The sequence below is a fragment of the Mercenaria mercenaria genome, chromosome 1 (genome assembly GCF_021730395.1).
Source record: "Mercenaria mercenaria strain notata chromosome 1, MADL_Memer_1, whole genome shotgun sequence".
Taxonomy (NCBI): Eukaryota; Metazoa; Mollusca; class Bivalvia; order Venerida; family Veneridae; genus Mercenaria; species Mercenaria mercenaria.
The window spans coordinates 59,495,676-59,522,663 of record NC_069361.1 but is presented as its reverse complement, the minus strand read 5'-3'; the positions used below and the strand labels follow the sequence as shown (position 1 = coordinate 59,522,663).

At 36.1% G+C, this 26,988-nt stretch overlaps 1 protein-coding gene and 1 long non-coding RNA gene across 2 annotated transcripts in view; one reads left to right on the top strand and one right to left on the bottom strand.

Moving 5' to 3' along the window:
• Positions 1–18,864, bottom strand: part of LOC123536385 (ADP-ribosylation factor 3-like) — a 122,282-nt gene extending 103,418 nt beyond the window's left edge. The window contains exons 1-2 of the mRNA XM_045319533.2: positions 18,528–18,864; positions 18,225–18,365 (exon numbers count right to left, since the gene is read on the bottom strand). Of these exons, the coding sequence (XP_045175468.1) occupies positions 18,225–18,315 (91 nt within the window). The 5' untranslated portion in view covers positions 18,316–18,365; positions 18,528–18,864. The remainder of the gene's footprint in view (positions 1–18,224; positions 18,366–18,527) is intronic.
• Positions 18,865–24,302: 5,438 nt separating this feature from the next.
• The window catches only part of LOC128558763 (uncharacterized), a 41,309-nt gene continuing 38,623 nt past the window's right edge, over positions 24,303–26,988 (top strand). The window contains exons 1-2 of the long non-coding RNA XR_008371908.1: positions 24,303–24,407; positions 25,483–25,605. This is a non-coding gene — a long non-coding RNA (uncharacterized LOC128558763). The remainder of the gene's footprint in view (positions 24,408–25,482; positions 25,606–26,988) is intronic.

Sequence of the window (26,988 nt, the reverse complement as noted above, 5' to 3'; positions counted from 1 at the left end):
GCTACACGTTTTGTGTGAAGACGGAAATTCATCAATTCCTTTTTCATCAGCTCTTTAAATTCATCTTTGGGTTTTTCAATGACTTCTATCTGCATACGTTTCGTGATCTTTCCTTTGTGTTCAACTTCTTTTCAGCGCCATTCACTGTATGCGAATGTAGAAGATTCACAACTGTCAATACTATCTAAAATATCTTCATCTGTCATGTTCTTAATTAAAAGGTCCGGACTGTTTGTGGTTGTGATATTCAGTTGTTTCAATGCTTTGACTTTTAATGCCATATTCTGGTGCTTTTGACACAGACAGGTCTTTCTGGAGCTGAAGTGTAACAGCTTTATATTCTTTGGACGACAGCTTGAAAATGTTGTTAAGCTTACATTTGTCTCAGGAAACTCACTTTTGAATTTCAGATGCAGATTGTACAAGTAGTCTGACAGAACCCTTACTTGTAACTTTTCAGTTTTACATTTCAGAGCATCACGCTTTCCGGGTAAACAAGAGCTGTTGTCTTCTCTCTCTAGAAAAATGACTACTTTGGTCACTAGTGCCTTCCTCTTCAGATACTTCACTTTAGGGTTTTTACTTGTTTCATTGTAAATAGAACGATGACTAACTTCCACTGCCTTTCTTAGCCAGGACCTCATTCTGTATCTCTTAATCAGTTTTCCACTTAAACTCTGGATGACTGACCTTTCTCTACGTCTACCTCGGGTTTCTTTGATACTCTCGTTCAAGTCATTGACAAGACTATTGTGAAAAGACAGTTTCTTGACTATTTTAGGGTATTTCGACGGCGATAAACCTTCCCTTCTTAGCTCCTCTTTTGATCGACTTTTGGGTGTAAGTACGGATAAATCATTCTCATTCGTAGTGCATTTTCGTTTTCTTTCACATGATGTTTTATTGCTTCCAGCCCCTGTGGTATTTTCAACATTTGTTGCATTGTTTCGGTGTCTGTTCTTGAAATATCGGTATCTAGGTTTTTGTCCAACCCTTTCTTCATTGATAAATTATTTTTCTGAGTTTGTCGGGAAAGTTTTTTTCTCAAGGCATTGTTTTTGTGTGCCAATCTGTTAAGTTTTGCTTCCAAAAATGCTATTTTTTTTTTGGCTATACCATAAGCTTTACCCTCTCGCTTTTTATTTGAAGTGTTATTGAATTTCATTTTCACTATCAAGGATGTATCAGCTGACTCGTGACTTGTACTTGGGTGAATTGAATTGGTTGAATCACAAGGTCCTAGTTCTTCCTCGGACACTGTTCCATTATTTGTTTTCATTTTATTACTGTGTTCTTGACTTTCATAGTCTTGTTCTTGTTGGGAATTAGAAAAAATTTCACCTGCCTGCTTCTCTTCTAATCTCTTTTTTCTCATACAGTTCCTTGTTCGCTCTCTCTTCTCTTTTAACTTACGTGGATTAAGGTCTGTAGTTTTCACATAATATTTCTTAACCCGGGTCGTTTCTCTCTCTAAATACTTTTTACCCTCTTTGGCTTTTTTTCTTTCTCGATATTTTTTAGCTCACCTGTCACAAAGTGACAAGGTGAGCGTTTGTGATCGTGCGGTGTCCGTCGTCCGTCCGTGCGTCCGTCGGTAAACTTTTGCTTGTGACCACTCTAGAGGTCACATTTTTCATGGGATCTTTATGAAAGTTGGTCAGAATGTTCATCTTGATGATATCTAGGTCAAGTTCGAAACTGGGTCACGTGCCGTCAAAAACTATGTCAGTAGGTCTAAAAATAGAAAAACCTTGTGACCTCTCTAGAGGCCATATATTTCATAAGATCTTCATGAAAATTGGTCAGAATGTTCATCTTGATGCTATCTAGGTCAAGTTTGAAACTGGGTCATGTTCCGTCAAAAACTTGGTCAGTAGGTCTAAAAATAGAATAACCTTGTGACCTCTCTAGAGGCCATATATTTAACAAGATCTTCATGAAAGTTGGTCAGAATGTTCACCTTTATGATATCTAGGTCAAGTTCGAAACTGGGTCACATGCCGTCAAAAACTAGGTCAGTAGGTCAAATAATAGAAAAACCTTGTGACCTCTCTAAAGGCCATATTTTCCATGGGATCTGTATGAAAGTTGGTCTGAATGTTCATCTTGATGATATCTAGGTCAAGTTCGAAACTGGGTCACGTGCAGTCAAAAACTAGGTCAGTAGGGCTAAAAATAGAAAAACCTTGTGACCTCTCTAGAGGCCATATATTTCATGAGATCTTCATGAAAATTGGTCAGAATGTTTATCTTGATGATATCTAGGTCAAGTTCGAAAGTGGGTCACGTGCCATCAAAAACTAGGTCAGTAGGTCAAATAATAGAAAAACCTTGTGACCTCTCTAGAGGCCAATTTTTCATGGGATCTGTATGAAAGTTGGTCAGAATGTTCACCTTGATGATATCTAGGTCAGGTTCGAAAGTGGGTCACGTGCCATTAAAAACTAGGTCAGTAGGTCAAATAATAGAAAAACCTTGTGACCTCTCTAAAGGCCATATTTTTCATGGGGTCTGTATGAAAATTGGTCTGAATGTTTACCTTGATGATATCTAGGTCAAGTTAGAAACAGGGTCATGTGCGGTCAAAAACTAGGTCAGTAGGTCTAAAAATAGAAAAACCTTGTGACCTCTCTAGAGGCCATATATTTCATGAGATCTTCATGAAAATTGGTCAGAATGTTCATCTTGATGATATCTAGGTCAAGTTCGAAAGTGGGTCACGTGCCTTCAAAAACTAGGTCAGTAGGTCAAATAATAGAAAAACCTTGTGACCTCTCTAGAGGCCATATTTTTCATGGGATCTGTATGAAAGTTGGTCAGGATGTTCATCTTGATGATATCTAGGTCAAGTTCGAAACTGGGTCACATGCCATTAAAAACTAGGTTAGTAGGTCAGATAATAGAAAAACCTTGTGACCTCTCTGAAGGCCATATTTTTCATGGGATCTTCATGAAAATTGGTCTGAATGTTCATCTTGATGATATCTAGGTCAAGTTCGAAACAGGGACATGTGCGGTCAAAACCTAGGTCAGTAGGTCTAAAAATAGAAAAACCTTGTGACCTCTCTAGAGGCCATACTTGTGAATGGATCTCCATAAAAATTGGTCAGAATGTTCACCTTGATGATATCTAGGTCAAGTTTGAAACTGGGTCATGTGCCATAAAAAACTACGTCAGTAGGTCAAATAATAAAAAAACCTTGTGACCTCTCTGGAGGCCATATTTTTCATGGGATCTGAATGTTCATCTTGATGATATCTAGGTCAAGTTTGAAACTTGGTCAGCTGCTATCAAAAGCTAGGTCAGTAGGTCTAAAATTATTAAAATCTTTTGACCTCTCTAGAGGCCATATTTTTCAATGGATCTTCATGAAAATTGATCTGAATATGCACCTTGATGATATCTAGGTCAGTGTGAAACTGGGTCACGTGCGGTCAAAAACTAGGCCAGTAGGTATAAAAATAGAAAAACCTTGTGACCTCTCTAGAGGCCATATTTTTCATGAGATCTCCATGAAAATTAGTGAGAATGTTCACCTTGATGATATCTATGTAAAGTTCAAAACAGGGTCACCCACGTACCTTCGAAAACTAGGTCAATAGGTCAAATAATAGAAAAACCTTGTGACCTCTCTAGAGACCATATTTTTCAATGGATCTTCATGAAAATTGGTCAGAATTTTTATCTTGATAATATCTAGGTCAAGTTCAAAACTGGGTCACATGAGCTCAAAAACTAGGTCACTGGTCATGTGGGAAGAGGTGAGCGATTCAGGACCATCATGGTCCTCTTGTTCTGGATTTCAGCTCTAGACTTTGCCATTTTACCTGAAAGAGAAGTTCTATATGCTAGTGAATTACGTTACCTTTAAGTGAATTACGTTACCATATTTATTTTCATTTAAATGCAACATAAAAAATGGCATTTTAATAATTCATATATCAGTCATAAGTTGAAAGTGTTTCTTCTTTAAAAACATTAAATAATTTCGGGAAGTTGAATCTAGAAGTGGAAAAAAGACAATTCTTAAATTCCTACCTTGATTGAATTTCTGTAAGGCGAACTTTCGATATAACACGAGGTCTGTATAATGGCAGCTGATGACGTATTATTAGCTCTTTGATGACGTCATGTTAGCATAGTGATATGTACTCGTTCAACTCATTTGTATTGAAAATATAGGATCAATTTAAAAACGTGCTATAACGTAATTCACTGTAACGTAATTCACAAATCGGTGAAATCATTAAAAAATATCTAAACAGGATGAGAAATGCAAACTGACTTTATTTGGATTTGGTTTAATTGCATTTAAGGTTTTTATGCAACAGAGCTATTCTCTGTTTAATATATTATGTCATGTTATAGGAAAGGGTGCACGTAATTCACATCTTCACGTAAAACGTTGCTGTCTTTCACTATTATACTAAAATTTCATAATACTTTAGAGTAAAGGGTACTCGTCAATGATATTTTGATTTATTATAGTAACTGCTTTGTATGTGCAAACAAACCACAGAATATCTTTATTTCTGCTTAATATCAGGTCAGTGTAAAAAGTGTAACGTAATTCACTTCAAAAATCGGACATTTATCAACGAAGAAATGAAAAAATAGAAAAGTATTGAAATGGTTTAAAATTACCAATTTTTGTAAATTCAATATGACTATCTTCGAATTCTGTTTGTATCGGACCCTTGGAAATAGTGTACATATCACAATGAGACACAATACGAGACAACATTGGTTTTGGACACATGTTTCTCGCCAAAATCTAGAGATGTTGACGCCAGGAATCAGCAAAAATAAAAATCAAAAGCATGAGATCAAGTAAAAGTGTTACTTTTCAAAAAGCAGTGGTATTAATGATTACAAAGAAATATAAAGTATACTTTATATCGGTCAACAAATTGGTAATCGTGTTTGGACCTAGTATTTTGGATATTTTACCACTTTGGGCGTTTTGGCTGAATTATGTGCAGTTTTCGCTCTGTAAAAAAAAAAAAAAAAAATACAACAAAATAGTATTGTAGTTCATGCATGATGTGTTGTGTTAAAACTTGAAATGTGTTAACAATGTGGATACATGACAATGCAGACAACAAATCCTAAAATGCATTTATGTATTTGTTCTCCTTTCTTCCCTTGATTTACTTTGATTATGGGATAAATCAAAGTGTAGCGAATTAGGAAATAATGTGTATTATAAAAAGAAAACAAAAAAAAGTCCAACACAAGTACCTTGATCTATTTGCAACACTATTTGAAATTTTCATAAAAAATGTTGCTTTTTTAGCTCAAGGTGAGCTTTTGTGATCGCCCTGTATCCATCGTCGTGCGTCCGTCGTCGTCATCAACAATTTGACTGTTAACACTCTAGAGGTCACAATTTTGGCACAATTTTAATGAAACTTGGTCAGAATGTTACTCTCAATAAAATCTTGGACGACTTCGATATTGGGTCATCTGGGGTTAAAAACTAGGTCACCAGGTCAAATCAAAGGAAAAGCTTGTTAACACTCTAGAGGCCACATTTATGACTGTATATTCATGAAACTTTGTCGAAATGTTAATGTTGATGATCTTTAGGTCAATTTCGAATCTGGGTCAGGTGGGGTCAAAAACTAGGTCACCAGGTCAAATCAAAGGAAAAGCTTGTTAACACTCTAGAGGCCACACTTATGACTGTATCTTCATGAAACTTGGTCAGAATGTTAATCTTGATGATCTTAAAGTCAAGTTCAAATCTAGGTCAAGTGGTTTCTGAAACTAGGTCACCAGGTCAAATCAAAGGAAAAGCTTGTTAACACTCTAGAGGCCACATTTATGACTGTATCTTAATGAAACTTGGTCAGAATGTTATTCTTGATAATCTTAAGGTCAATTTTAAATCTGGGTTAGCTGGGGTCACCAGGTCAAATCAAAGGAAAAGCTAGTTAATACTCTAGAAGCCACATTTATTATTATACCATAATTAAACTTAGTCAGAATGTTAATCTTAATGATCTTTAGGTGAAGTTCAAATCTGGGTGGGATTCAAAAACTAGGTCATCAGGTCAAATCAAAGCTTGTTAACATTCTAGAGGCTACATTTGTAAAAATATTTCTATGAATGTATGTTAATCTTGATGACTTTTAGGTCAAGTTAAAATCTAGGTCAAGTGGAGTCAGAAACTAGGTCACCGGGTCAAATCAAAGGTAAAGCTTGTTAACACTCTAGAGGCCACATTTATGACCATATCTTAATGCATCTTGGTCGGAATGTTAACCTGGATGATCTTTAGGTCAAGTTTGAATCTAGGTCAGATGGGGTCAAAAACTAGAATAGCAGGTCAAATCAAGGGAAAGCTAGTTAACACTCTAGAGGCCACATTCATGACCATATCTTAATGAAACTTGGTCACAATGTTAATCTTGATGATATTAAGGTCAACTTTAAATCGGACTTAGGTGGGTTCAAAAACTAGGTCACCAGGTCAAATCAAATGTAAAGCTTATCAACACTCTAGAAGCCACATTTATGATAATATCTCTATGAATCTTGGTCAGAATGTTAATCTTGATGATCTTTAGGTCAAGTTTAAATATAGGTCAAGTGGATCAGAAACTAGGTCACCAGGTCAAATCAAAGGAAAAGGTTGTTAACACTCTAGAGGCCACATTTATGACTATATCTTAATGAAACTTGGTCAGAATGTTAACCTGGATGATCTGTAGGTCAAGTTTAAATCTGGGTCAGGTGGGGTCAAAAACTAGGTCACCAGGTCAAATCAAAAGTAGGAAAGGAAAAGTAGTTAACACTCTAGAGGCCACATTTATGATCAGACCGTAATGAAACTTGGTCAGAATGTTTATCTTCATGAAACTTGGTCAGAATGTTAACCTTGATGATCTTTAGGTCAAGTTCGAATCTGTATCATGTGACCAACTGACCTACCTTTTTAGCTCACCTGAGCAATGCTCAGGTGAGTTTTTCTGATCACTCGATGTCCGTCGTCCGTCGTCTGTCGTCTGTCGTCCGTCGTCTGTCAACATTTAGCTTGTGTATGCGATAGAGGCTGTATTTTTAGCTCACCTGAGCAATGCTCAGGTGAGTTTTTCTGATCGCTCGATGTCCGGCGTCCGGCGTCTGTCGTCTGTCTGTCGTCTGTCTGTCGTCTGTCTGTCAACATTTAGCTTGTGTATGCGATAGAGGCTGTATTTTTCAACTGATCTTCATGAAATTTGGTCAGACTGATCTCCTTGATAAAATCTAGGCCGAGTTCGAAAATGGGTCATCTGGGGTCAAAAACTAGGTCACTAGGTCAAATCAAAGAAAAAGCTTGTGTATGCGATAGAGGCTGTGTTTTACAACTAATCTTCATGAATTTTGGTCAGAATGATTATCTTGATGAAATCTAGGCCGAGTTCGAAAATGGGTCATCTGGGGTCAAAAACTAGGTCACTAGGTCAAATCAAAGAAAAAGCTTGTGTATGCGATAGAGGCTGTATTTTACAATTAATCTTCATGAATATTGGTCAGAATGATTATCTTGATGAAATCTAGGCCGAGTTCGAAAATGGGTCATCTGGGGTCAAAAACTAGGTCACTAGGTCAAATCAAAGAAAAAGCTTGTGTATGCGATAGAGGCTGTATTTTTCAATTAATCTTCATGAATTTTGGTCAGGATGATTATCTTGATGAAATCTAGGCCGAGTTCGAAAACAGGTTATCTGGGGTCAAAAATAGGTCACTAGGTCAAATCAAAGAAAAAGCTTGTGTATGCGATAGAGGCTGTATTTTTCAATTAATCTTCAGGAATTTTGGTCAGAATGATTATCTTGATAAAATCTAGGCCAGGTTCGAAAATGGGTCATCTGGGGTCAAAAACTAGGTCACTAGGTCAAATCAAAGGAAAAGCTTGTGTATGCGATAGAGGCTGTATTTTTCAATTAATCTTCATGAATTTTGGTCAGAATGATTATCTTGATGAAATCTAGGCCGAGTTCGAAAGTGGGTCATCTGAGTTCAAAAACTAGGTCACTAGGTCAAATCAAAGAAAAAGCTTTTGTATGCGATAGAGGCTGTATTTTTCAATTAATCTTCATGAATTTTGGTCAGAATGACTATCTTGATGAAATCTAGGCCGAGTTCGAAAACAGGTCATCTGAGGTCAAAAACTAGGTCACAAGATCAAATCAAAGAAAAAGCTTGTGTGTGCGATAGAGGCTGTATTTTTCAATTAATCTTCATGAATTTTGGTCAGAATGATTATCTTGATGAAATCTAGGCCGAGTTCGAAAATGGGTCATCTGGGGTCAAAAACTAGGTCACTAGGTCAAATCAAAGAAAAAGCCTGTGTATGTGATAGAGGCTGTATTTTTCAATTAATCTTCGTGAATTTTGGTCAGAATGATTATCTTGATGAAATCTAGGCCGAATATGAAAACGGGTCATCTGGGGTCAAAAACTAGGTCACTAGGTCAAATCAAAGAAAAAGCTTGTGTATGCGATAGAGGCTGTATTTTCAATTGATCTTCCTGAAATTAAGTCAAAATAATAACCTTAATGAAATCTAGGTTGAATTTGAAAATGGGTCATCTGGGGTTAAAAAGAAGGTCACTAGGTCAAATCTAAGAAAAAACCGTGTGTATGCCATAGAGGCTGTATTTTTCAATTGATCTACATGAAATTTTGTCAGAATGATTGCCTTGACGAAATCTAGGTCAAGTTTGAATATGGGTCATCTGGGGTCAAAAATTAGGTCACTAGGTCAAATCAAAGAAAAACATTGTGTATGCAATAGAGGCTACATTTTCCGATTGTTCTTCCTGAAATTAAGTCAGAATGATTGCCTTGATGAAATGTTGGTCAAATTTATATATGGGTCATCTTGGATCAAAAAGTAGGTCACTGGGTCAAATCAAAGAAAATACTTATTTATACTCAAGGTTTTTGCTCCAATTTTAATGATAATTGGTCAGAATATTTTTTTCCATGAAATCACTAGGTCAGATTATGGTGTGTTATGGTGTGTTTCTCAGGTGAGCGACCTAGGGCCATCTTGGCCCTCTTGTTCAATTAATCTTTATGAATATTGGTCAGAATGATAACTTTGATGAAATCTAGGCCGAGTTCGAAAATGGGTCATCTCGGGTCAAAAACTAGGTCACTAGGTCAAATCAAAGAAAAACCTTGTGTATGCGATAGAGGCTGTATTTTTCAATTCTTCTTCATGAATTTTGGTCAGAATGATTGCCTTGATGAAATCTAGGCCGAGTTCGAAAATGGGTCATCTCGGGTCAAAAACTAGGTCACTAGGTCAAATCAAAGAAAAACCTTGTGTATGCTATAGAGGCTGTATTTTTCAATTGATCTTCATGAATTTTGGTCAGAATGATTACCTTTATGAAACCTAGGCCGAGTTCGAAAATGGGTCATCTTGGGTCAAAAACTAGGTCACTAGGTCAAATCAAAGAAAAACCTTGTGTATGCGATAGAGACTGTATTTTTCATTTAATCTTTATGAATATTGGTCAGAATGATAACTTTGATGAAATCTAGACCGAGTTCGAAAATGGGTCATCTCGGGTCAAAAACTAGGTCACTAGGTCAAATCAAAGAAAAACCTTGTGTATGCGATAGAGGTGGTATTTTTCAATTAATCTTCATGAATATTGGTCAGAATGATAACCTTGATGAAATCTAGGCCGAGTTCGAAAATGGATCATCTCGGGTCAAAAACTAGGTCACTAGGTCAAATCAAAGAAAAACTTTGTGTATGCGATAGAGGCTGTATTTTTCAATTCTTCTTCATGAATATTTGTCAGAATGATAACCTTGATAAAATCTAGGCCGAGTTCGAAAATGGGTCATCTCGGGTCAAAAACTAGGTCACTAGGTCAAATCAAAGAAAAACCTTGTGTATGCGATAGAGGCTGTATTTTTCAGTTGATCTTCATGAATTTTGGTCAGAATGATTGCCTTGATGAAATCTAGGCCGAGTTCGGAAATGGGTCATCTCGGGTCAAAAACTAGGTCACTAGGTCAAATCAAAGAAAAACCTTGTGTATGCGATAGAGGCGGTATTTTTCAATTGATCTTCATGAATTTTGGTCAGAATGATTACCTTTATGAAATCTAGGCCGAGTTCGAAAATGGGTCATCTGGTGTCAAAAACTAGGTCACTAGGTCATATCACGTAAAAACCTTGTGTATGCGATAGAGGCTGTATTTTTCAATTGATCTTCATGAATTTTGGTCAGAATGATTGCCTTGATGAAATTTAGACCAAGTTCGAAAATGGGTCATCTGGGGTCAAAAACTAGGTCACTAGGTCAAATCAAAGAAAAACTTTGTGTATGCAATAGAGGCTGTATTTTTCAACTGATCTTCATGAAATTTAGCCAGAATGATTACCTTGATAAAATCTAGGCTGATTTCGAAAATGGGTCATCTGGGGTCAAAAACTAGGTCACTAGGTCAAATCGAAGAAAAACATTGTGTATGCAATAGAGGATGTATTTTTCAATTGATCTTCATGAAATTTGATCAGAGTGATTGCCTTGATGAAAACTAGGTCGGTTTTGAATATGGGTTATCTGAGGTCAAAAACTAGGTCACTAGGTCAAATTAAAGAAAAATCTTGTGTATGCGATAGAGACTATTTTTTTCAGTTGATATTTATGAAATTTGGTCAGGTTGATTGCCTTAATGAAATCTAAGTCGAATTTGAATATGGGTCATCTGAGGTCAAAAACTAAGTCACTTGGTCAAATCAAAGAAAAAACTTCTGTATGTGATAGAGGCTGTATTTTTCAGTTGATCTTCATGAATTTTGGTCAGAATGATTGCCTTGATAAAATCTAGGTTGAGTTTGAACATGGGTCATCTAGGGTCAAAAACTAGGTCATATCTAAGAAAATGCTTGTTTTATCGCAAGAGACCAAATTTTTGGTCCAATCTTAATGAAAATTGGTCAGAATATTTGTTTCCATGAAATCACTAGGTCAAACATGTTTTACACTGTTATGGAGTGTTTCTTAGGTGAGCGACCTAGGGCCATCTTGGCCCTCTTGTTTGTTTTTGTTAAAATACAGCCTTGAAATTTGGACGACATGTACAGTTTTGCACACCGATCTTAAAACTGACTTCAGTAACCATGAATGTGACCTACTGACCTACTTTCTTCAGGTGAGCGATACAGGGCCATCAAGGCCCTCTTGTTTATCGGGATATCAACATGTAGCCAGGGAAGCCGTTGATAATGTTAAATTTGTGCTTTGTCAGAAGAACTCATACGAGGGGTGTTCGAAAAGAAATGCAACTCATTCTCTCTTCTTTTATTAACAGTATCATATATAACAAAATTCACAGCAAACCTTCGAAATGCCCTCCTTTACATAGTACACACTTATTTAACCTCTTAATCCAGGATATAAAGCAAGCCTGGTAGTCTGCAATTGGTGTACTACTCATGTACTGAAATATGGCTGACCCAACAGCTTTCCTGGAAGCGTACCTACGCCCTGCCAAATACGATTTAAGTCTAGGAAATAAAAAATAGTCACATGGGTCTAGGTCCGGAGAACAGGCAGGGTGATTTAAGCACAGTCACGTGCTTCTAGGTCAAAAACTGCTTCACAATATGCGCTTTGTGCGAAGATGCATTGTCATGTATTAAAATGGTGTATGTATTTCATTTCATTCAATGGTCGACGTTTGAAGAAATACTGTTCAAGTTTTTTCAGCACAACATGTCTGTAGAACTTGCCGGTTACAAATTTGCACTTTGGTGTATTTGAAAAAAAGGTTCCTGGTGTGTGAAGAAAATCACATACAACACTTTTTTCACTGACTGCATACGTTTTGCAATTACTGGCCTCTTCAAATTTCTGGTAGCCCACACATTTGCCTGCTTTTTTCATGGTTTGTAATAGTGAATTCATGTCTCATTCCGTTATAAGAAGTGAAAACTTCTTATGAGAGTAGTGGGGGTATAACTTAATATTTTCTTGGCTTTTAAAACACGGTTGGTTGCGTTTTGGACATCACCTAATAAATGTGGTATCCACCGGGCACATATCTTGTTAACTTTCAGAAATGTCTTCAAAATAAAGTGAACTTGGGATAAACTCAAGTCTGTATGAGCTGCTAACTGAGGAACGGTCAGTCTTGCATCTTTGAGAAGAAGATCCTGAATTTTACCAATTTCTGTTATGTTGTTGCTGTTTTCGGTCGACCACTTTCCTTGTTGTCTTCCAAATGCTTCTGACCGGCTTTAAATCGTTTCATCCAACGAGTCACAGTGCAATAAGACACCTCACTATGTCCATAAATCTCACAAATTTCCCCAAGTTAAGTCCTCCCTTTGATATAAGCTCGAATTTCTGTCAAGTTAGCTATACGTTTTCCTACCATTTTTTGGCTTAGTACAATGAATACGTACATGTATATTGAACCTCTATAATTACCAAACAGGTGAATGGAAGTAAACCAAATTTTACACATGAATAGACACAGATCTTATGTGTATACATGCCAAGTTCGGCGCACGAAAACCTCTTGAATAGCAATATATTAATATAGTTGCAATTCTTTTCGAACACCCCGCATACCTAATATCTGTGCATTAAAGATCCCGCTTAATTTGCGCTAATTAGTGTTAATTGGCATTAATCGAGTTTCTGATTGGGGAAATCTGAAGGAGTTTCCATGTCACTATTGATTATTGTGGGCAGCGAAGCGTGCCCACAGATTTACCATACCACAAATTTACAGACGATACGCTTATCCGAAACCGAAGAACAAGTAGTTCCGCGTCCTCCATAAATTTTACGTAATTCAAGTCTGTTTTACTTTCAGAAAGCTTCTGAGATTCAACTTTATCAAAATATGCATTGCTTAAGTACATATTTGCTGTAATCTATATTTTATAACAAAAGCAAATCGTATGAAAATGAGCATGCTTGCTTTCATCACATGACCAAAACAATTCTTCATCACGTGACCAAAATAAACTATAAATAACCTACAAAAATAGTACCATCCGCGTAGATTTATAATCAAGTTGCGTCTTTTGTAAACATTTTAAATTAAGACTCAGTTCCTGCTAGAAAAGTTAATCAAAATTTTATTATTATAACAACACCAAAGAGCTTGTTTTGGTCACATGACATGATCAGAAAACATCTCACTATCACGGCGTGCGTTCTATTTCGATACAATACTGAATGATAAAATTGCACCGTGTATCCGTCGAAGTTTGTAGCATAGAAATGGGTTTATGGAAATATATATTGCATGAAATCAACAGCAGAGGTGTTACCTTCTTTATTTTTTATAGAGAAAGATACGATCCTTTCATAATATTTACGTAAATAATTTTTATTTGCACGACTTAGGAAAATAATTGTAGCCGTAACGAAGGGGGCGAAAAATTCGCCAGTAGATTCGCAGAGTTTTCGTCCCCAAATATTCACGTAGTGGTGTACGATTTCTTCTCGGATAATTATACAATAGCAGGATTGAATCGGAAGACTGCAATGAAATCATTTGAGACAATTCAAACTAAGTTTGAAAAATTTCAATTTTCAACATTTGCATTTTTAACAATAAAATTCGTAAAAAGATCCTTTGGAAGCATAGAATGCAACCAAGAAGAATAATAGCAGACGGTTTGATTGAGTCTGTTCATGAGAGGTAATAAAATGTGCAACAACTCTTACGCCCCCTAGCACCGGCTTAAGCGGAACTCTATTAAACATATGTTGAATGGACTCGATGATCCCAAAGGACAAGAAAATATAACAACTCTAAAACATGCATGTTGTCATGATTATGAGGCATATTACATTATTCTAGTGCGTGCGTGTGTGTTCCGGTTTAACGTCTTTTTCAACAATTTTTCAATCATATAAACGACGGTATCTACTTGTAGCAGTGAGCACAATGCCCAACTTTATAGTGCTGCCTCACCGGAATATCACGCCGTAGACACGTGTCATGATACACAACCCAGTCACATTATACTGACACCGTAGCACTATCCTCTTAATGCTGAACGCCAAACAAGGAAGCTACTAGTACCATTTTTACGTCTTTGGTATGATGCGGCCGGGTATCGAACCCACGACCTCCCGCACTCGAAGCGGTCGCTCTACCACTAGGCCACCGAGGCGGTCTACAGCTGAAAAATGACTGAATGCAACCTGAAGATCATGATGTGTGCTGATACTGGAGACAGTAGTAGTTGTTTTGGTTGTTTTAAAATTGAATGAAACATTTAATTTCATTGTAAATATTCTTTTATGGTTGCTTTTAGTTTAAGAACTAGTCTGAAGTGTCTTTTATCTATGTAATTTATGTATAATATATTCATAGCCTGCTTTTACCAAGATGAGATCTCATTTGAAAAAAAAAATCACCTGTTAAGGTCACAGGGGCCTGAACATGGAAACCCGTTTCTGATCAATAACTTGAGAAACCACTTGAACCAGAATGTTGAAACTTCATAGGATGATTGGACATGTAGAGTAGATGACCCCTATTGATTTTTGAATCACTTGATCAAAAGTTAAGGTCACAGGAACCAGAACTTTGAAAACAGTTTCCAACCAATAACTTTAGAATTATTTGACCCAGAACGTTCAATCACGATGATAGGAATTACAGAGTAGATGACCCTTAATGTTTCTGGGGTCACTTGACTTAAAGGAAAGGTCACAGAGGCCTGAAGATGAAAAAACTCTTTCTGGATCAATAACTTGAGAATCACTTGACCCAGAACGTTGAAACTTCATAGGATGATTGGACATGCAAAGTAGATGACCCCTGTTGATTTTGGGCTCACTCGATCAAAGATCAAGGTCACAGGGGCCTGAACATGGAAAACAGTTTACTTGAGAACCACTTGACGCAGAATTTTGAAACTTCATAGGGTGATTGGACATGCCAAGTAGATGATCTCTATTGCAGCCAACCATTAGTGTATCTTTGTCTTTCGCTCCTATCCTGTATTGACTTCTTGCCTATTACGATTATGCATTGGGGGAGACATGGGCATCTTCTAATTTGAAAATTAATTGTCCTTATTCGAAGGAGGAGAGATATATTGTAAATATTATTGTTTGATGATGGATGTTGGTCGGTCTGTAGACCAATCTATTTTCGCATGACAACTGGAGAACGCTTGGGCCTAGGATCATGAGATCGGGAGATTTGTCATGACCAGCAGATGACCCCTATTGATTTTGAGTTCAGTAGGTCAAAGGTCAAGATCACATTGACAATAGAACTTTTTTGCCAGAAAACTAGATTATGCTTTGGTCTAAGATCACATTTGATACGAGACATTGCTGCCGAAAATTCGGCAATTTTCGTAATCACTAGGTCTGCATTAATATAAAATTTTACAATTTGATAGTTATGACGCACATTTAACCTTATTCTGACATATTTAAAAGCTGTTACAACTTGCTGGAAAAGCTATGGGAGGTACAAACGGGCCGGAAATGTTCGGAAACCTTGGTAAGTACACGCTTCCGGTCTGTCTTTTGGTCAGAAACCGGTAAATAGTTTTCCCTATATATTATACATAAAACTTACATTTTTAAAGAGCTACCAAACATAGCTAGACCCATTTTAGAGAACAAATCCTTATCTCATTTTAAAGAGTTATGATAAAACTGATATTAAATGAAGAGAAAAGTAGGGGTCATGTATCTTCTATGAGAGATTTCGCTTGTCACATTTGCTTACTGTAAAATCATATCAAAATCACACTGCTGTGACCTGGAAGTACTACTCGTACTAAAATTGAGCTTCACTTCACCAAATACAACCTCCTCTCCCATTTTTCCTACCAAAATGTCAAAAATACATCCACAATGAAATTTAAACAGAAACTAGCTTTAATTTAGACCTCTGTTACCATGCCAAGTGAAAAATTAGTGTTCAACTAGAATGTGTCTGTAGGACACAGGGTGTGCCCCCCACTGGTACATTTATCACAAATAAGGGGGAATAATTCAAATGTTTGCAGTCTTAATGGGGTATAGCCTCAACAAACATTTTGTGACAAGGATTCATTATTCTAGGCCATATACTTTTTGAGCTATGAGCATCACAAACAAAATATCCATTATTTTGGCTATTCTGTTTCAAGGGCCATAACTCTGTAATAAATGCAAAGAGTCTCAGGAAGAATGCCAAGTGTGCAAGGACGCATCATGATAAAGACTCGAGCAAGGTTTCATGAATTTACATCAAATACTTTTTGAGCTAGGCACATAAATTAGGTGAAAATGCGCATTTTTATACTATTTCAGGGGCCATAACTTTAAAGAGGTTTGCAAGTTTATATCATGATAAAGACTTATGCAAGTTTTCAACCATTTATATTAAATACGTTTTGAGCTAGGTGCATCGCAAGGTGAAAATGTGCATTTTTGACTATTTCAGGGGCCATAACATAGGAGGTGCACAAGTTCATATCATGATAAAGACTCGTGCAAGGTTTCATCAATTTATATCAAATACTTTTTGAGCTAGGCGTGTCACAAGGTGAAAATGTGCATTTTTGACTATTTCAGGGGCCATAACTCTGAAAATAGGGGGCGGAGCCAGACGAAAAATAGGAGGTGCGCAAGTTCATATCATGATAAAGACTCATGTAAGGTTTCATCAATTTATATCAAATACTTTTTGAGCTAGGCGCGTCACGAACTTCGGACGGATGGACAGGCGCACGGACAAGACCAAATCTACCACCACTCATGGGGAGGGGTGGGGGGCACAAAAACCTGCCCGCCATTACTCGATAGACCAGATGTTTGGTTATATTCTATTCATATGAGTAGATGTGTTGTTTTGATGACATTTGGTGATTGTCCTTGTTTGGTTGTGTTTACTGTTTGTGAAATAAACACTATTTTTGCGTGCGGCGAAATGATGTCAGAGATGAAAATTGAAGTTAAATATATTTAAAACGAAACAACCCTAGGAAATAATATTCATCTAAGTAATCATAACTGAATTAACTTGCATCTTGATCTAACTTCAATAATGATACAAAGATAAATAAATGCGCTGTGTTCGAAGTGACATTATTTCTGGATCAACGCTCGTACCATGTAAAAAATCGTTTATTTAGAGGTTAATACACGAAAGAGCCATTATTAATTTTTCGGGCCGATTATCACCTTCCTGCCCGGCTCTGTCGTGTATTACTGTCTTAAGCCGAAAACTCATAATCATAACCCGCCCGGTGAACACGTGCGCGTGAAACCATTGACTGTATAAAAAGGCATCATTGTCAGTGTGCTTTCAACATGGTGGCCGAGCGGACGTTTGAGTCGTTATTGGACGTCATAATGATCTGTCACTGGTCTACACGTTAAACTGTTGTTTATCGCAGAATTACAGTGCTTGGTTTTTAGTAATCAAACAGGACATGCACATATTTACATCGGAGCTTGAATTCCGTGTTTCAACAGTGTTCGGTATGTGGTGTAAAACAGCATGCTTCGCACCACACAATTTCAAAGATGCAGGTTTCTTCTCAGTGGAAATGTTATGACTGCTTTTCATAAACATAGATCTACTGCTAAGAAAACTACAGTTTTTTTTCATGGAATGGCTCAAATTATGTGTTGTTCCACATTTTTAGAATGGCGAATCATTTGATGAGTTTGATAGGTAGATCTACATACGAATTTACTTCGCTCCTTACCGTTAAGCCTTAACTTAAGGAAGTCTGTATTTTGTCTAAATGTGCAAGAATAATTTTAGCGCACTCACTTATATTTTCCCCATATTGACCCTATATTGCATCCGGGTACGACTAAACACAGATTTTGAGACAAAAGTATTCCCAAACTATTTAGCCACTGAAAACTATCGTCAGGAGTTGTGATTACTCCCCTTGAGTAATGCAACCAAACATAACATTAAATACACGTCTGGCCGGGATGTGATAATTGGCCCGGAATTCGTAATTGCCCTCGGGCCATTATTCATTTTCTGGGCCGATTATCACCTCCCGGCCCGGCTCTGTCGTGTATTAAGCTCTAAATAATATAGAAATATAATTTATAATCAATAGTACATGTAATCGAAGCAAGGTCATTAGAAAAACATTGTTAAATGGTGCGTGTCATTATGCCATTGTCATACTTATCTTCAGATAAAATAAACACAGAATAATACAAAATTAAATGTCACGCGAAATAAAAATGACCTTACCAGCACCATCCAGCCCGATCATGGCTATCCTTGCCGGACAGTTCTTTAGTGAGGACAGCGCTTTAGTCAGTTTCGATGTTAATGATCCCATTCTAAAATTATGACTTGATCGCTTGTTTGTCCAAATAAATTGTTCACAGCCTATAAATCCAGCAAAATATGATACAAGTGACTTAATGCGTATATTTATCATTTTTTAGATTTTACGTTTGAGAATAACATCTAGTCTAAATCAGGAAGTAGAAAAAATGAAACAATTTCCAACATGTAAGCTAATATAGAGAAACAAGACAGATAACTTACCTATGTTTATGAATCATCCCGGTAGTTTTTGTTTTTTTAGGTGTTTTCTTCTCCAAAAAAACTTGTATACATCGAGTAAACTTGCCACTTTTTTGTTGAAATAACTCGGTCGCTATCCTCATCAACTTCCTTTTTTATAAAGTTTAACAAATCCACTTCGAACAGATACTTTTAGTGTACAAGAAAGAAAATCTTTAGTTACTCCCAGATAATCAAATTTCTCTACGTACTTCACAAGTCATTGGATTTACTTATGATTGCTCATGGAGTTTAAGTTATCATATATAAACCACTGATACGGTCATTGATCGTTTTGTTTATTTTGTTGCTAATATGAAATAATATACAAGCTGAATACATGAATAAATTAGTAATGGTATTAAATCTTGGGTGTATATTGTTATTTACTACCATGATTTCGAACTTTAGTCCATTGTACTATTCAAAAATGTAAACTTTGATTATTTGGCCTGTTAAAAATAATTTATTTATACAAAGATTGTCAAACTTGATCATATTATAGAAAGGCCGGGTACAAAAGTAGGCCTATATAACTATTTCAATGTTACGTTTTTCTTGATTTTAAGTATTTTGAACCACATTCTATTGATTCTGAAACTGCAATAACTTAAAATGTCACTTAGTTTTATCTGGCAAGTACGGAAGAGCATTAGTGACAGGTGTATGTTATTTATCAACACGAAATTTCGAGATACTATGTCGAAATTTCGAGTTACCGGTATTAGGTCGAAATTTCGAGTTACGTTTCTCGAAATTTCGAGTTACTAGCTACAATAGTTTACGTTAATGTATAGGTCCTGGCCAAGATTAGATACCTGGTATAATAAAGTATCCATCGGGTAGCCCTACAGGGTCATATGATATACAGCGTTTGCTCCTAAAAATATCGCAATTTAAACCATTTTTAAGTCTGGAAGGTGTTCGACCTAGTTTGAGTCCATATGCAGGGGTCAAATTTAACAATAGTTTGTACTAGCTGAACTTAGCTAGTGCCCTTTTTGTTCACTAGCTAAAATTAAAAGCTACCAGCTAAAGTTAATAATATTTAATTACTTTATATATATTTCTACATGGTACTCCCAACATTTACTGGCCAAAACTTACTGATTGATCTCTGTAAGTAGCCAGTTACAAACAAAAATATTTTCTATTATCTTAAAATAGCTAGTGCCATTTTTGTCCACTTACAAGCTTAAAGGGACTGGCCTCAAGATTGTTTGACAACAAAATATTTTTTTACAAATTTTATTAAAGCTCTGAAGACATTTGCTTGCTATATTAATGACTAGCTGAAATTAGCTAGTACATTTCAAACCCACTAGCTATTTTAAATTTCCACTAGCATTTAGCTTGTATGCTTGTCTAAATTTGAACCATGATATGGCAAGGAAATATAGACATAACCTATGTACCTTTTGAGGAGAGGTCATAGAAGGTGACCGGGAAGTATTCAAATTTAGAATATTTCACTATTTTGACCATATCTGGAAGGTTTTCGACCTAGTTCGAGCCCCTACCGCCTGAACATACTATTCGTGTAAATGAAGGTATATATCCTTGATACAGTTTGAAATCTGGAGTAGCTCTAGAGGCTATGGGGTAGGTCAAACATTGATGTATGGTAGTATATGTTCAAGTCGCTACATGTTGGGTACAATATATGGATGTGTTGATAGATGATTCCACTTCGAGTAGTCAAAAGTCGTCCATTATATTTTTGCTCTTTGACAGACGGACAGACGTTCAAATTTTGCGGATAAAAGGGCAAGTTACGAAGTCGAAATTGCGTGTTATTAACTCTAAATTTCGACGGTTACTTAACTCGAAATTTCGACTTACTACCTCGACTAACTAAATTTCGAATTACGAGTTACTAAGTCTAAATTTCGAGTTAATAAATAAAACGCACCTGGCACTAATGCTCTCTTCCGTAGGCAAGGGACAAAATTGCGTGTTATACAGATAATTATGTGTGCCTGTTAGTGTCCATTACATATTCACATTAATTAAATAGATTATTTTGAAGAACTCGCATGCGAGAGCATTCAATTCACTGTTAATCTACACGTGTTAGTAAAGACTTATATAGAAGAAGAAGAAGTATCTTTATCAAGCATGAAATCTTGAAAGATCTGTCAGCATAGCTTGATAAATACATGTATCCAGTTTATCTAAAAATCAAAATCATGGCAAGATGGCAAAACATTTGCGATTTAATACCCTGTAAGTGCTAACATCCAAAATCACTATCAAAAACGCAGACATTGCTTTTTGTGGGAGAGACAAAATAACATGAAAATGTTTTGCCTTTCACACTGCAATACAACAAAGACAGAAAAGATTATATTGTAACAATGACAAGGGTCTTTAATAAAAATTTCTAGGTGTAAGTATCTATGTTGTTTCTAACATTAATGTTCATTCAACTACCTATTTCTCAAATGAAAAGCTTTATAGATGTAAATCGAGAGATTTCGAATTTCTGTTACGTTTTCACTTTTAACAATTGCAAAAACTTAAAATTACTCGGATTTTGCAAATAGTATTTTCTTATATATTGCCGACGTAAATGAGAAATCAAAGCACTGAGAGGACTGAGGTAGGCAGCGGTTGACAGCTTTTGGTAATGGGCATGAACAGTTAGCTTATGTTTGGTGATTCTAGTTAAACTACTTTTGATTAATAAGCATTTTCAACCTTCCTTTTACCAAAATCATGGGGTAAAACTTCGCTTTTACTGTGTCAAAGGGGATAAAATAATATATGAGCAAAGCTTGTGTGCTTATTAAAAATTTTGTGAGGTTTGGTTAATTTTGCTCAAAACCTTCTTTGAATAATAAGCGTTTTTTAAACAAATCAATGGGAAACACCCTACTTTCACCAGAACAAGGGGAATAACAGTAAATGTGAGCAAAGGTCATGGACTAATTGATAATTATGTGTTATTTGGAGATTCTAGTTATAACAAGAGCTTGTAGAACACTTGTATGACTTAACTGACAAGGAACAGAAATTATTGGGTCACTGCGTACTGGACAATTAACGTTTCGATTTTAAATCAATAATCATGGGTCATTTACCAGTCTTAAATGACCTCCGTATCAAATGTAATCTTAGACCAAAGCATAGCCTAGTTTTCTGGCAAAAAAAGTTCTATTGTCAATGTGATCTTGACCTTTGACCTACTGAACTCAAAACCAATAGGGGTCATTTGCTGGTCATGACAAATCTCCCGATCTCATGATCCTAGGCCCAAGCGTTCTCCAGTTATCATCCGGAAACTGATTTGTCTACAGACCGACCAACATCCATCACCAAACATTAATATTTACAATATACCCCTCCTCCTTCGAATGAGGACAATTAAATTTCAAATTAGAAGATGCCCATGTCTCCCTAGTCCCCCAATGCATTGTCGTACTAGGCAAGAAGTCAGTAGAGGATAGGAGCGAAAGACAAAGAGACACTAATGTTTGGCTGCAACAGAGATCATCTACTTGGCATGTCCAATCACCCTTTGAAGTTACAAAATTCTGGGTCAAATGGTTCTCAAGTAAACCATGTTCCATGTTCAGGCCCCTGTGACCTTGATCTTTGATCGAGTGAGTCCAAAATCTACAGGGGTCATCTACTCTGCATGTCCAATCACCCTATAAGTTTCAACATTCTGGGTCAAGTAATTCTCAAGTTGGTGATCCAGAAAGAGTTTTTCCATCTTCATGCCTCTGTGACCTTCCCCTTAAGTCAAGTGACCCCAGAACATTAAGGGTCATCGACTTTGTAATTCCTATCATCGTGATTGAATGTTCTGTGTCAAATGATTCTAAAGTTATTGGTTGGAAACTGTTTTCATATGACCTTAACTTTTGATCAAGTGATTTAAAAATCAATAGGGGTCATCTACTCTACATGTCCAATCATCCTGTGAAGTTTCAACATTCCGGGTCAGTGGTCCTCAAGTTATTGATCAGAAACGGGTTTTCCATGTTCAGGCCCCTGTGACATTGACAGGTGATTTTTTTTCCAAATGAGATCTCATCTTGGTAAAAGCAGGCTATGAATATACATTTGTATTATACATAAATTACATAGATAAAAGACACTTCAGAATAGTTCTTAAACTAAAAAACAACCATAAAAGAATATTTACATTGAAATTAAATGTTTCATTCAATTTTAAAACAACCAAAACAACTACTACTATCTCCAATATCAGCACACATCATGATCTTCGGGTTGCATTTAGTCAATTTTCAGCTGTAGATTAATATAATATGCCTCATAATCATGCCAATACGCATGTTTTAGTGTTGTTATATTTTCTGGTCCTTTTGAATCATGGAGTTCATTCAACATATGTGTAATTAAGTTCTGCTTAAGCTGGCGCTAGGGGCACATTTCATTACCTCTCATGAACAGACTCAATCAAACCGAGTCTAGATGCTATTATTCTTCTTGGCTGCATTCTATGCACCCAGAGGATCTTTTTACGAATTTTATTGTTCAAATTCAAATATTAAAAACTGGATTTTTTTCCAGAACGTGAATATTTGGGGACGAAAACACCGCAAATCTACCGGCGATTAAAAAGGCGAATTTGTTAAAAATAATGTTTCTTTCGAATTAATTATACTCTTTAATGATATGTCAATCACAAACACCAGCTGGAATGTAATATTAAATCAAATTGAAGTGCATACGATCGTATTTTTGGGAAACAGGTACGAATTTTTCGCCCCCTCCGTTAAGGCTGCAATTATTTTCCTAAGTCGTGCATATAAAAGTTATCTACGTAAATATTATGACATGATCGTATCTTTCTCTATGGAAAATAAATAGGCTAACACCTCTTCTGCTGATTTCATGCAATATATCTTTCCATAAACCCATTTCTATGCTACAAAGTTCAACGGATGCTTTGGTACAATTTTATCCGAAAATAGACATCTAAAAAATAGAACGCAAGGGGTAACAAAAAAGGCCAAAGGAGCTGAACATGTATGATTTCCATTGTGTCACACACTATGAATATTGTGTAACACCAGATTTTACTCTGCAAACATAAAGTGAAAGAAAGAAAAAAAAAGTAACAGATATATATATATATATCTATATATGTAAATATTTTGTAAATATGTTTAACACGATGAACATTGTGTCAGACCAGTTTAAAAAACAAAACCAAAAAAAAAAAAACAACATCTTTACATGATAAAACGTGAACATACAGATGTAAAATGTTGTTCTTTTTTATTTCACCAGCCTTCATCAGCCAATACTGTGATTCCGTCTTATTCCCGCCATCTGTCAAATCGTTGGGCAATATTATATGAAAATACATGAACATATACAATAGATGTAAAATGTTGTCCTCTTTCATTTCATCAAACTTCTAACGTCTCGCAAGCCGTTCTAGTTAGATGTTTTCTGATCATGTGAGCCTTCTATACTATATTTTTGTAGGTTATTTATAGTTTATTTTGGTCACGTGATGAAGAATTTTTTTTGGTCATGTGATCAAAGCAAGCATGCCGGGTTCGAAACTTTGCGACCGATCTTTCATATTTTATACTCCAGTTCATTCATTTCTACAACTTAATGTAACTCCGGGTATTATCTCCATACAAAATCATCCGGTTTTGTTTAAAGCTAAATCATATGATTTATCATTGGCATGTTCTAATCTCTGGCCTGGCCTGGCCCGGCCTGGCCCGATGAGCCCAATTTTCGACTGGGCCAGGCCAGGCCCACGGGTATGAAACGTTGCCTGCGGCACAAAATGTGCCGCACTGAAATGAAGGCATTGCGCTTCCGACGGCGCAGGCATTGCGCAGGATGTTTACAAAAATAACGAGCAAGGTGAGTAAAATTGAATGTTTTTGGTTATTGTCTTTTTACAGTAAAAACGTTTTAGAAATCGGGGAATGCAGCGGGATGTAGTTGTGTCTTGCCGACAAATCCATGCCCAGTTTGTGAAGAAATATGTAATATTGTTATTTTGTGCGTGTTTTTCATTGGATACAGTAACGTGAAAATTACAAAAGCAGTGAATATTCCGAGTCATTTCTTATCCTGCTGTAAAAGGAATGATGTATTTCTGTAGTATACTATATAAAGACATGACATCTGATCGACGGAGATAAAATACATGTCAAGGAAAAGGCATATCCCCACGTTCTGCCGACTTTTCAGTCCAGTGCCGCAGGCATCTCTATGGTGCCGCAGACATCGTGAGAGGCGCAGTCATCTTGAATACTATTTTAGTCGGTAGTACGTGTAACTTCGACCTTCTAAGATGTATTTAAGTACAAAAATATCAATAACACTATTGTTCTTCCAGTTATTGTGTAAGACAAATCTTCTCAATCAGAACTTTGTAATAAAAATAGCTATTTTAAGAAGTTTGCAATATTTTTCTTGCTCTTTTTGGGGATGGGACCAGGTGCCTCCCAGTTGAGAAAATCACATCATTTTGTATCGAATCAGGATTACTTTCTCCTGAAAAACAAAAATATTCAATTACCAAACATTCCCATTTGTAACAATTATTGATGCTTAGTTCAAAGCAAGGTATGAAAACCAGCATTTGAGCACAAAAACCGTCATAACTTTTGTCAGTTTTCAACCAATTTTGATGTTTTTGTTTCAGCATCAAGTTTTGTTTCTCTCTTTTTTTTTTTTTTTTTTTTTTTTTTTACAGTTTGGGCGTACTATGTTGATAAGCAATGAGCTGAATTTCGCACTCCCCCAAACCCCCGAAAAAAATGGCGAAATATCACTGTTTTGGGGCTTTCCGAAGAAAAGGAACGCAAAAAAGACACAAAAAACGTACACATTAAACTTCCCTTAAAACGATACCGTTCCCAAGTTTTGTGTGGAAAAGAAGCAATGAAGTTATCCATAGTTAAATATCTTGTTTATATTATATTTTCAGATGGATGTACATGCATTTAGTGTATATAAAAAGGAAAAAGAAAATCATTTCACCTTATGATCAGACGAAAACTTTATGTGTACAGTCAGTGCACAGACCTAAATCATAGTTCAACGACAAAGAGTGAGTAAAATACGTTAATATTTTTGTAGAATTTCAGAAATGATTAGAACAAGTTAAGCCCCATTTTGGACATTTTTTCATTGGTTCTTTTCTACACAAAACTTGGGAACAGTATTGTTTTAAATATTCTTCGTTCGTATGTAATCCCAACTTGATACAAAATGACGTGATTTTCCCTGGCCCAATTCCCAAACACAGAAAGAAAAAATACTGCAAACTTCTTAAAATAGCCATTTATATTACAAAGTTCGGATTGAGAAGATTTGTCTTACTACTATAATAACTGGAGGAACAACATTGTTATTGATATTTTTGTACTTCAATACATGTTAGAAGGTCGAAATTACACGTACTACTGACTACAATAGGTGAAATTATTCTCGTTTCGAAATTATCAAGCTGTACGGTAATTTATTGATCTTGTTTGGCGGGAATTTAGAACGGGGTTTTCGTGGTAATTCGGGGGTATTTAAGCGTTACACAGGTGTAGCTAGAATTTTGACAGCAATACACATCAGGACCCAACCACCCTCCCTTATTTGAAGCTGAACTAAACTATTTAATGGACCATGGGTATATTTGAGTTATAGCTTTATCGCTTTATAAAATAAGAATTATTGTGACCCGACTTTAGAATAATTAATTACACTATTCATTTGGATTCAGAAACATGAATAATATACATTTAGAATCATAATTTTAAATAATAGTTTCGGAAAGCTGAGTATTTTAGTTTTGAATAACACGTTTGTACGATTATTAAATGTATGTGTTAGTTTCGTTCCATGCCAAAGCCTGATGGGTACAACAAGAGGAAATCCACGCTATAGAAATGTTGCATTTACTCCGCGAAAAATGTAAAGATATTTGCTGTCAAAATATGTATAGTCTACACCTATACTGAATCTGTTTTTTGTTCTGATAATTGAGATTAGAGAATAATTGATTTACTCACAGCTTTAGTGTGAGTAATATTCAAGATGACTGCGCCTCTCACGATGTCTGCGGCACCATCGAGATGCCTGCGGCACTGGACTGAAAAGTCGGCAGAACGAGGGGATATGCCTTTTCCTAGGCATGTATTTTATCTCAATCGATCAGATATCATGTCTTTATATGACATACTGCAGAAATACATCATTTCTTTTCCAGCAGGAGGTGAAATGACTCTGAATATTCACTGCTTTTGTAATTTTCATGTTACTATATCCGATGAAAAACACGTGCAAAATAACAATATTACATATTTGTTCACAAATTGGGCATGGATTTGTCGGCAAGACACAACTACATCCCGCTGCATTCCCCGATTTCTAAAAAGTTTTTACTGTAAAAAGACAATAACCAAAAACATCCAATTTTACTCACCTTGCTCGTTATTTT